General features: G+C 32.4%; 1 protein-coding gene across 1 annotated transcript in view; it reads left to right on the top strand.

Annotated features, from left to right (window-relative positions):
• Nucleotides 1-8,006, top strand: part of LOC124642650 (protein boule) — a 41,508-nt gene extending 33,502 nt beyond the window's left edge. The window contains exon 4 of the mRNA XM_047181206.1: nucleotides 422-8,006. Coding sequence (XP_047037162.1) covers nucleotides 422-570 — 149 coding nt within the window. The 3' untranslated portion in view covers nucleotides 571-8,006. The remainder of the gene's footprint in view (nucleotides 1-421) is intronic.
• The last annotated feature ends 3,244 nt before the right edge of the window (nucleotides 8,007-11,250 follow it).

The raw sequence follows: 11,250 nt of genomic DNA on the forward strand, positions 1-11,250 counted from the left end.
GATTAACATTACTTATGAGCATAGGAAATAGATACTCAGCTATTGGTATGGAATTCGTTGCGTCTTACCTGAGAAAGAAATTTAAAACATCTCTGATTGAGCAATAGCTTTCATGATCTTTAGGGTCTTATGAGTATCATTGTGTTAGCATGGTAACACAACAACATAAAGGAATACTAATAATAAAGATAAAAAGTTTTTTCTTCAAAGTAGGCTGAAAATCAGCAGTTTTTGAAGGTAAAATTAAAAAAAGATGGAACCCATAACGCCCGCCCTTCGCCTAGCCAATCCAAACAGTTGGGAAAAGATTTGGGAGATAAATCTAACTTTAGCTAGTGTTCGTTTCTTAAATCAGCCTTTATGAAAATTTAAAAGTACTTCAAACTTTCCGATTTTAATGCCTAATTCGTTTTTTCCTCAGCAACCCCAGCGATCTACGGTCCCCCAGCTCAGTACGCGCTGGTGCCAGCTCCATACAGCACTCCATGCTGTGAGCCCTCATGCTGTGCACCCCTCGACAAGCAGCCCCGGGTGCCGCCGCCACCGTTACACCCCGCGTTCATTTACTAGACTCACCCCCCAAGAAATATATTAAAGGCATTCTCGTTTAGATTTGGAAGTACTTAAAAATTACTACTGATGGTGGATTTAAGGTATATTTGTGAGAGAATGAACTATTTATTGGAAGTAAAACACGTTCTAATAACAGTATGGAACATAATAACAACTGTATGGTATAAAGCGCATTGTACATGGAATCGTGAGTACAGATGCTGTGAATTTTTTAATGGAATGTACAGCTGTAACAAAGTATACAAAAAGCCAGCAAAAGATACCGCAAGATACGAAACTTTAACAAGATAAGGCCACAACAGCAATGCATCTTGTAGATAACGTAGTATTTGTCAAAATATTAACATTCTCTATATGAAATAAGATTTTTTCCACTGTCACGATAATATCTCCTAAAAATACTATCAATAATTCTTATAGCCAATGTCTTTGATATATTTCTGCTCATAACATCATTCGCGAAGAAGGTTTATTTACAAATTGTTCAGCTTCTTCGATGTATTCCATCTTGATTGCTCAAGTCTTCCAATCCAGTTCATGCTCATCTTCAAACATAACTCCTCTATGAATAAACTGTCTGTGAGTTTGTTTGTGACTAATCTACGGACATCCAGCTGCGATGGTGTAAGTGTTCAAGTTGTCACGTTTGTTTACATTTCTCTGATTGTCTGGTCGCTTTTATTTATAGACGTAAGTACCTATATTTAGCTTCAACCTGGTATATTTAAGAAACCGTGGATTCACGTGCTATCATTATTATTATAGTGAATTTTATTGGTGTATCAAATTGCTATTTAAATCAGATAACCTTGATCATTCCGTGTCGTGACTTTCAAGTTTAGATAACAATAATTATGTCATCCACATACCTACAACGATCTAAATGTGACATGCTTGTATCTGTGTTAAATTTTAAAAATATTTATGGAATTTATTCTGAATTTAAAGTAATAGTTACCAAAATATAACATTAAACTTAAATAAAAATCAAACCTTTTAATATTCATATTCTATGGCTACCTGGTGGAAACCCCAGGCGAGGTCAATTTGATACATCTTTAGCTATTCTCATAATTAGTGTTAAAATACAAATCTTTAACTTAGGTGCGGATACTTTTTTCCTTTTTAACTAGTCAGTGATATAAGAAAGAACGTAAATCGATATCAAATATAATATCAGTATTCACTTCAAAATCTTTATCATCTATTATTATTTATTATTATTTTAGCCCATACTGTCCCACTGCTGGGCAAAGGCCTTATCATCTACTGAAACGAATATAATATATACGTTCTGGTTTTTCATATCCGCACTCAAGTATTTCAACACGTTGTTTTATAATAATAAATGTGCGTTATAAGCGAAACGAATTAAGCACAAAATCGATTAGTTGCTAGTATTAGATGACGTTACCTCTGATAAAAGACAGATTTGTTATTGCTTGTTATCCTTGAAAAGGATTTTTGTTTATCCTTAGTGTAAGATTGTTTTTTGAAACCCCAATGTCGGTGTCTAGGCGTCTTGGAATTGAAAATTGGAAAAAAGATTTTGATAGATAACAATTTGTAGAATAATCAGTACTTGTATTTAAATAAGTGGATATTGGTATAAGAGAGATGTATCGTATATTTGAATCGCTTGTATGAGCTACGGTGGAAGTAGTTAGTAAAGTATTTAGAGATCTTTGGCGATTGGCTGCTTGCCTACTTAACGAGGGACCTAGCTTGAAGATAATAATAGTAATTTTAGAGTCAGATTTTAGTTTCAGTCCTAAGACGCCTAAATCCTACGTGAACTAGAACAGAGAAAACAAAAAAATATTTTTTAATATTATTTAGTTTTTACATGTTGCTGTTGAAATAAACTGGGGTCCAAGATGTGATAAGGAAATGTGAAATTCAAAGTTGGTTTAAAAATTTTGAAAATCACATTTCTATACCCGTTATTGTTGTGTTGGGAATAAGAGTAAACTCAGTTTTTATGCACACATTAAACTTGCTACCTTATGACAAGTTTAAGCAAGAAAAACTAGCTGAAGATGAGAGAGAAAACAAGTATCACGATACGAATAAATCAAAATCATCCAAATGTTACTGGATATAATAAAAATGTTACGGCAGTTGTCTTACTTAAACATGTCAATAAAGCAATCACTAAAGAAAATTGTTTTTTAAATGTTAACAATGATTGAACAGCACTCTGTTCTCCAAGTGATTAACAATAGACTTATCTAACGAATCCTTAGAGCAATGAAATCATCAACTATGTGATATGGGATTATTTGAGTAATGATAGCAATAGTTTTATTTAGTGTCATTAGAAGTAGATTCTTTTAAACCTTCATAGTTTTGTGAACCGTTGCATCGTCGTAATGTATTAACATAAATATTGAAGAATTTAAATGTTTTAAAGATAAGGTCTCTTGCACACGTGATAATGTAAAAATCACAGTTATCAATCCTGTCGTATCTTCCAAACAATTAAATGGCTTAAAAGGTGTTACAATTCTTCCTGATGCAGCTAGATTCTCAAATGTTACCAGATTAATAATAGGACCAAAATATGATTCCCTTCAATCCGAAATGTGCAATAATCTTCGCGTCTGTCTAGATTAGTATATCACAAATCTCTATACGTAAAATTGTTGTATTAATATAAATCATTTTGATATTGTATTCTATCACTTCTATGGCTGCTAGTTGTGTGATGCTGCGGTGAATGAATTTGTATCTATTTTTAACTAGCTTCTCAATATCTTCTTTATCAAAATTATCTCTTATGATTTATTCTTTATCGTGTCTTGTATCGTGTTCTTTTAATTTTGGTGCTTTTTGTTCTTTATAATATATATTTCCCAGGTTTTTTTGATTGCTAAAGCAAACTGCCATTGCCTAGTCTGTACCTAAAATATCTGCTCTAAATGTTGTATCAACAAATTCATTCACCCAAGCACAGTCGATGTGGTCTTCTGCCTTTAGATGTAAGGCTTTCGTCTCAATTACTATTGTACATCATAATTATACGATTAGTGTTACTGGAAATGCTGTCAATTTATCGTCTTGGATTTTTACAATATATGTATGTATTTATTGTTAATGCTAAGTGTAGTACTTAATGTGATGCTTCGATCGAGTATCATTTGTATCTTCGTGTGCTTGTAACTTCAGTTCCTTGTATTTGTGTTACCTCAGAACTAATATCTTATATACTATCGTTATATCATAGACTTTCTATTTAATTGATTCACGCTTCAAATTATTGCTTACTGTCCTTGAAGAAGAAAGGTGTATTTCCGATATTCTGAATACTATAGGATCGTAAGACATTTGCAACACTAATACTATTGAATCCACGTCAAGATGGGAAAAGACAGTACTTAAAGATACCAATATATCTGATTCATCAAAAATACCTGACTCTTCAAGGATAGTTCGAAGCAAATTATGGCGTGAGTCAAAATAGCACTCATCGTATACATTTCGATGTTGCACTATCGATGTTTTGAGTACAAGGAATATTATATCCAAGCTAAACTTAAGGTCTATCTTTATCACTTTCATTGCTTCTGCAAATTTTGGTGTAAATGCATTTAAACTGGATTCAGATACCTACAGGTTTTTATCGCTTATTTTATCAGGAAGCTTTATTTGTTTTAATATCTTTGGTAATTTTACAAATTCTCCTTACCATTTCAATTTGATCCAAATCTCACTTATGTACTTTATAAATATGAAATGTTTCAACAACATTTGAGTTACCTGACAAATGAATAACAATAATACCAGTTTCATATGCATTTGCACCAGAATTTGCAACAACAATCATAATACGTGGCCTAGATACATACTGCCTAACATATCGGATAACGAATCAGTACGCTAAAGTTAGTTATTTTTTTTACAACTGTATATAATCTCTCGCTAGTGAACGTAGTTGTGTGGACGAATGTAATTTAGACAATATTAATGTAATTATAGGTTAGGAAGATAATGTATTTATTGAGATTGTCACTTAAATTAGGTCACGGTCGGCTTCGTTTTGTGAAACGCTTTTGGTGGAACTGGCTTTAGTTAAAAAAATATGTGCACATGCAAATCAAACAATAAGTACTACATAATATCGTTACCAATAATTTTGAAGCAAGAATCCCAAAAACTAAAGTTTAAAGTGACTCAAGTCATCATCATATCCCGAGCCTTTTCCCAACCATGTTGGGGTTGGCTTCCACTCGCAGTAATTCAAGTTGTTGAAATTAAATATCTAATTGAGATTATTCTAAATCTCTCACCAAGTTATGTTCACCTTGACTATGTTCACTAACTTCAGATTTGAATAGTATTTTTCCTGCTGTCAGTTACCCTAAAGTCAGTTTTAACAAAACCTCGTCTTTGTCGCCATTTGTGAACCGTAGTTATAATTAACTTTTAGTCGGAAAGCTGTCAATAGTAGTAGTGGGACTCACTGTATCACTGTCGGTATTTCTTTCATCATTGTTTTTATTAACTGGCTTCATTTGAGCATTTTCAGGTTTGATGACTTTTGGATCCATTATCAATTTAATCTCAGCTAGTGGAAATTTTATCAAAATTTTAAATTCACAAAAGTAAACTTATCTTGTCAGGAATTTAAAGTTTCAAAATTATCAGTAATTAAATGAGATTTGCTTTACACATAGTTGAACATAGGACATCTCCGACTTAAAATTAATTCCTATTTACTCTCTTATGTACTATTACGTATTTTCTCATGCATGAGAGATGTTAGAGGCTCTAGAACCTTCTCCTGTCCACATCATAGTATCATGACATACAGGGACAAAGACAATACCGTTGTTTTGGTTGTAGTTATTTTGTAGGAGTTATCATCATGTGATGGATCGGTACGTCCATTTATCATTTGCTTTAGCGGGTAGACAGGATTAGTGGTTATGCTAAAATAAGTCTTATGTTTTGAGTGATTGAGTACATTTTGGGAAATTCCATTGTCATTGTTGGGAAGGTGTTCTTGCCGGGTCGGTATTACCATCTTAAGGGAAGTGCTTGAAGATAAAAATGGGTGGAGTTGTTAAAAGTTAACATTTTTTTATTTGCATTATTATTCTCAGTATTGTATGAACAATTATTTTTTCTTTTATTATTCATCTCTTTCATGCCTTTTTCTAATCCTTAAATGTACTCAATCAAAAAAACGAAACTCTACTTCTAATAGAAAACTCTCGATGTTAACAAAAACTGAAATATCCAAAAAAAAATATAAAATAATAATTATTATCTAAAATAAAAGAAATATTCGTAATTCTTCTCCACTCCAGTGTCCGCAACAAAATGCTTGATAACTTAAGTATTAACTTAATAAGTTAAATAGTAATTGTTTAAGGATTGTCCAAAAACAAGGCATCTGTCAACGTTTTGTTGTTTTTGTCCAATTTTCGAATTGTATATGCTGTTTGTTTTGTATAGTGGCGTTATGATAGGCGGAGATTTTAATAAATATAATTTTAAAAATAATAATCGTTTAAATATTAACTGCATTTTGGACGGAGCTTAACAATTGTGTGGTGGAAAATAAGTCTTGTAAAAGTTATTAACTAAATGAAAAAGTCGCAGATTAAATTGGAGAGTAAGAAAAGGAAAAAGTTAAAAAATAAATTAATCAATGAAAAAATCACAACATCGTAATTATTAAAGTAAATTATCGTTTGAATTTAATAATAATAAATAATTGGACTGAAAATAATAAGAAATCGTGGCGTCACTGTCCAAACGAACACATTTTTGATAAAAACCTTTACAAATTTGTAGTCCAACTTTTTTGTTACGATAGTTTTACCCTTTTTAGAGATACGTATAACGCGAAATAAATGAATATTATTTGTTGATTATAGAAAATATTTCATAGCAATATTTTTATTGTTAACTACTTTTAAGGTACCCTCTTAAAAGCTATGCGAAATAGTAAACGGCTTTTTATATATCGACCAGTGTTTAGTACGTATGGCACATAATAATTATTAAATAGTGAATTTAGAGAACTATTAAAGTCACCTATCAAGCTGTCTGTGTACTGTATATGTAGCAGAAGTATATATATCTATATCTATCCTATTCTATACTATACATGTTAGATTGTGACTCTGTATATTTCCTAATAACTATTAAGCGTGGACAAATTTTAATGTCGTTATTAATTTCTATGTTTAATAATAATAATAGAGTATCTTCAATAATAATTATTAAATAAGATACGCGCTATCGTGATCATTATTCAATCATTACGCACATAAGTAAAAATAATAATATACGAATTAATTGTAAGTTAATAATAATAATCACACCATTGTATCATCGAATGTAATTGTTGATTGTTATATTATAATTATAATACAATTATTGTCTAGTTATTATGTATGTGATATTGTTATTGGAATAATAGATATTTTAAATGCTAATAAAATAATTAATTCTATTACCTTTCTTGTTGACTTGTGTGTGTAATAGGTATTCAAATAAGACACTAGTTGTAAATGAAGAATTTTAATGTAATTTCAGAACCTGGTCAAGTATATTCGTGGTAATATATTAAATAATATCAAACCTAATAACTGCTTGATGTGTTCTTGTAGGGATAAAACTATACTTTTTAAACAGCCTTCTGTCATTGAAAATCATATTTTACTTCATACTTCACTAAATAGTGTTGTTTTAAAATATGAATTTATTAAAATTAAATCTTCACTCCGAACATGGCGATGCGGGTTGTTAAAATAATTCACTGTTACTTTATTTTTCGAACCCGTTATTCAGCCATCTTGTTTAATAGTATCCTATTTGCTATGTAATTCATATTTTAAAATAACATTTTCCCCCATCCCTATAGAGTAACCAAAATACGAAATATCTCTGACAATAATAATTCCTATTATTAATAGCAGAATATTATTATTGCCAGAATATTGTTAACAAACTATGCTTGTTTGTAAACTTAGTATGATCTCACACGAAATAATAAATTATAGACGATCTATTTTACAAAAATATATCTTTCCTGAAAACTGTAATAGAATTTTCTTTTTAAAAAGTAATTTAGAAGCTCTCATATCACTTGCAATCTGCGAATCACTGTGAGAGGGGAACTCTTGCGCACTCATTAAGATCACAATAAGAATAGGAAAGAAAACCCCCCAAAATATTTTTTTTTTTTTGTTCAGGAAATATTTTCTTTATTTAATAAAATTCATAATAGTATACAACAGGTTTTTGGATAAATGCAAAAATATAATATTTATTGATATGTATTTGAAATAAAAAGTTTTGTGTTATAAAAGAGTGTGCAAGCCCCCTCTATAGAGCTAAGTACAATAATTAATATAATATTGAAGCAATAACGAATAAATTAATTTAAGTCACGTGTAATAAATCTAATTAATGTACAATTTGTTGTTTTCTTTAAAATCCTTTACCCTGCTTTACCCTTAGAAAATATGAAATACTGAAGAATAAAATGAGTCATACTAACTATGATATAGAAATAACAACTGAAAAGTGGGCGAACCGCATGGAAGAGCTAATATCTAATCAATGTTTTCTAGATATTTATATGTTCGATAAAAGAAGAGCTACTCGCTAATAGGTTCAAGGTTTGGTCACCCAATAATGATATCGGAGCTATCTCAATTCCGCCAGAGTCGTGGTGGCCTAGTGGGTAAGGAATCAACCTCTCAAGTATGAAGGGCGTGGGTTCGATTCCAGGTCAGGCAAGTACTAATGCAACTTTGCTTAGTTTGTACGTACTTTCTAAGTATATCATGGACACCAATGACCGTGTTTCGGATGGCACATAAACTGTGGATCTCGGCTGTCATTGAACATCCTTGGCAGTCGTTACGGGTAGTCAGAAGCAATTAAGTCTGATGCCAGTAGAACCAAGGGGTATTGGGTTGCCCGGGTTACTGGGTTGAGGAGGTCAGATAGGCAGTCGCTCCTTGTAAAGCACTGGTACTCAGCTGAAACCGGTTAGACTGGAAGCAGACCCCAGCATAGTTGGTACAAAGCTCGGAGATGATGATGGAATGATTGGAGCCGCCCGATGGGACGGCAATACAACATGAGCCGAAATTCGAAAATACAGGTTTATTGACCGACTTACAGACTCCATGCCGCTTTGTGAAACTTTATTAAGCGCGACCCAGGATTTGAACCCACATGATAACGTTAGCATGAGATTTAAAACCAAATTGTATGAAAAAAGTGTATTCAATATACTATTAATATACTAATAAAATTTCAAAAAAATATAAAAGACCTGCCCGGACAATCATTTTAAATTCGTTCTATGAAAAAGAATAGATTAGGATTTTATACTGAAGCATGTCACTTCACCGCTCGAGCCCGTACAATAAACGTCGTGATATTGAATCAGTTTTTCATTTGAACAAGCGAGTAGTCTCCCGGTCCTACAGTACATAAGGGAGTACATAAGAGTAGTATATAAGAGAGTACATAAGAGAGTACATAAGAGAGTACATAAGAGAGTACATAAGAGAGTACATAAGAGGAGTACATAAGAGGACTACCTAAGCGATTACATAAGAGAGTATATAAGAGGAGTACATAAGAGAGTATATAAGAGGAGTACATAAGAGAGTACATAAGAGGAGTACATAAGAGAGTACATAAGAGGAGTACATAAGAGAGTACATAAGAGGAGTATATAAGGGAGTACGTAAGTGAGTACATAAGAGAGTAAATAAGAGAAGTACATAAGAGGAGTAAATAAGAGAGTTCATAGGAGGATCCGGATCTCGTAATAGAAATAGATTGTATAATTACAGTAGTTGATGCGGCTTTTAGATCAACTTGACAGTTGTTAGAAGTAGCAAACCTACGTGTATTCAACACTATGTTGTCCAGGATAGGTTCATCAAACGTACAAAATATTTACGAAAATAACATTAAAATTATTTACTTGACCATAGTAATTTCATAAATCTTCAATAAAAAATAAAGACCAAATAATAACTCATATTTATTGCCTAGCCCGTATCCAGCACGCGTCTTCCAAATATATTAGCCAGACCACGTGGCTATCCTTAACCAGACAGGTCAATGACCCCGTAGGCACAGACAGACAGCCCAGTCTAGGCCTAAATACGTCACTACATTATCATCCGACTCACCCACAAAACTAAATCATGATTCTATATCGACCTTTTGCTGTCTGTCTTCTTTCATAGGCCTATTTCTTAGATAGGGTTACTTATTTTTAAATATCGGTCTGGCCTAGATTATTCTAGGCTAGTTTTTTAAGTTGTAAATCAAATGCGCGACACAACAAGCGATTTGGTTAGTTATTATGAAGCTATTTTCCTGTCTATTTCCTAGGTAGGTCAATTTTATTTTTATTTTGTCTAGATTTTTGGAATGAGGTAATCTTTTATAGCACTCCTCTGCCTAATCATTATTAGGCCTTTTCCCAACCATGTTGGCGTCGGCTTCCAGTCTAACCGGATGCAGCTGAGTACCAGTGCTTTACAAGGAGCGACTGCCTATCTGACTTCTTCTACCCAGTTACCTGGGTAACCCAATAGGCACTCTTTACAAGTTACACCTCTGCCTTATCCTTTCGGAAAAATAAGCGCAGTGCTCTAATTTAATTGATCGTCGTTTCATGTTACGCATTCCATAAAATATGTATTATTGTCTTTTTGTCAGACCTTATCAGACTTGGAAGAGTATCAGTCAGAATACTTAGAATGTGAGTAAGTCTGATTCATATTATTATATTCACAACTAGCCGTTTTCCCGCGGTTTCACCCGCGTCCCGTAGGAGTTACTGCCCGCACCTGGATAAAATATAGCCTATGTTACTCGCAGAAAATATAGCTTTCTAATGGTGAAAGAATATTTAAAATCGGTCCAGTAGTTTTTGAGTTTATCCATTACAACCAAACAAACAAACAAACAAAGTTTTCCTCTTTATAATATTAGCATAGATATAAGAATGTTATAATAAGTTATTCTCTATGATACACGTGCTGTTGAAGACTCATTTATTCGTCATAGATATAATCTAATAATTTCCCACTGACTCAAGTTAAGTATTTCGGTTAAACTATCCAATACTAAAAGCACTATTCGTAAGTAGACTTCTTCTTTTTTAACCACTTCTTGGAAGCCAAATGGAAAAGCCATCTATACAGATTCTTCTATTTTTTCTGTCATCATAGAAAATCTTACAAAATACTCATAGGTACTATAAAGTCAAAGTATAATGCATATACTCAAAATTATCACAAACTCAAAATTAATTTGCAAAAAAATACACCTAAAATATTACCCCTTTAAATAATACGCACGTAAGTATACCCCATTTAATTCAAATCTTTATTTAAACTAAACTAAACCAATGTCAAGCACTAACTTCAGTAGATGTTAAACCAGTTTAATGGTACGTAGTAACGTAGTACTCGTACGTCGGCCCGAATTACCACGGTACCCCCATTTGACTATTCATTGGCCACAATCCAGTTATAAGGGAGGGAAGAAAAATTTGATACGGTAGTTTTGAGCTCCAGAAATTGGGTCGAAGGATAGGTTATGCAATGGTGATGTTATTATTAAATTGTATAAACTTAAATAAAAATACTTTTACGGATGGCAAATATGCGAGTGAGTGTC

This window comes from Helicoverpa zea, chromosome 25, assembly GCF_022581195.2.
Source record: "Helicoverpa zea isolate HzStark_Cry1AcR chromosome 25, ilHelZeax1.1, whole genome shotgun sequence".
NCBI classification, from domain to species: Eukaryota; Metazoa; Arthropoda; class Insecta; order Lepidoptera; family Noctuidae; genus Helicoverpa; species Helicoverpa zea.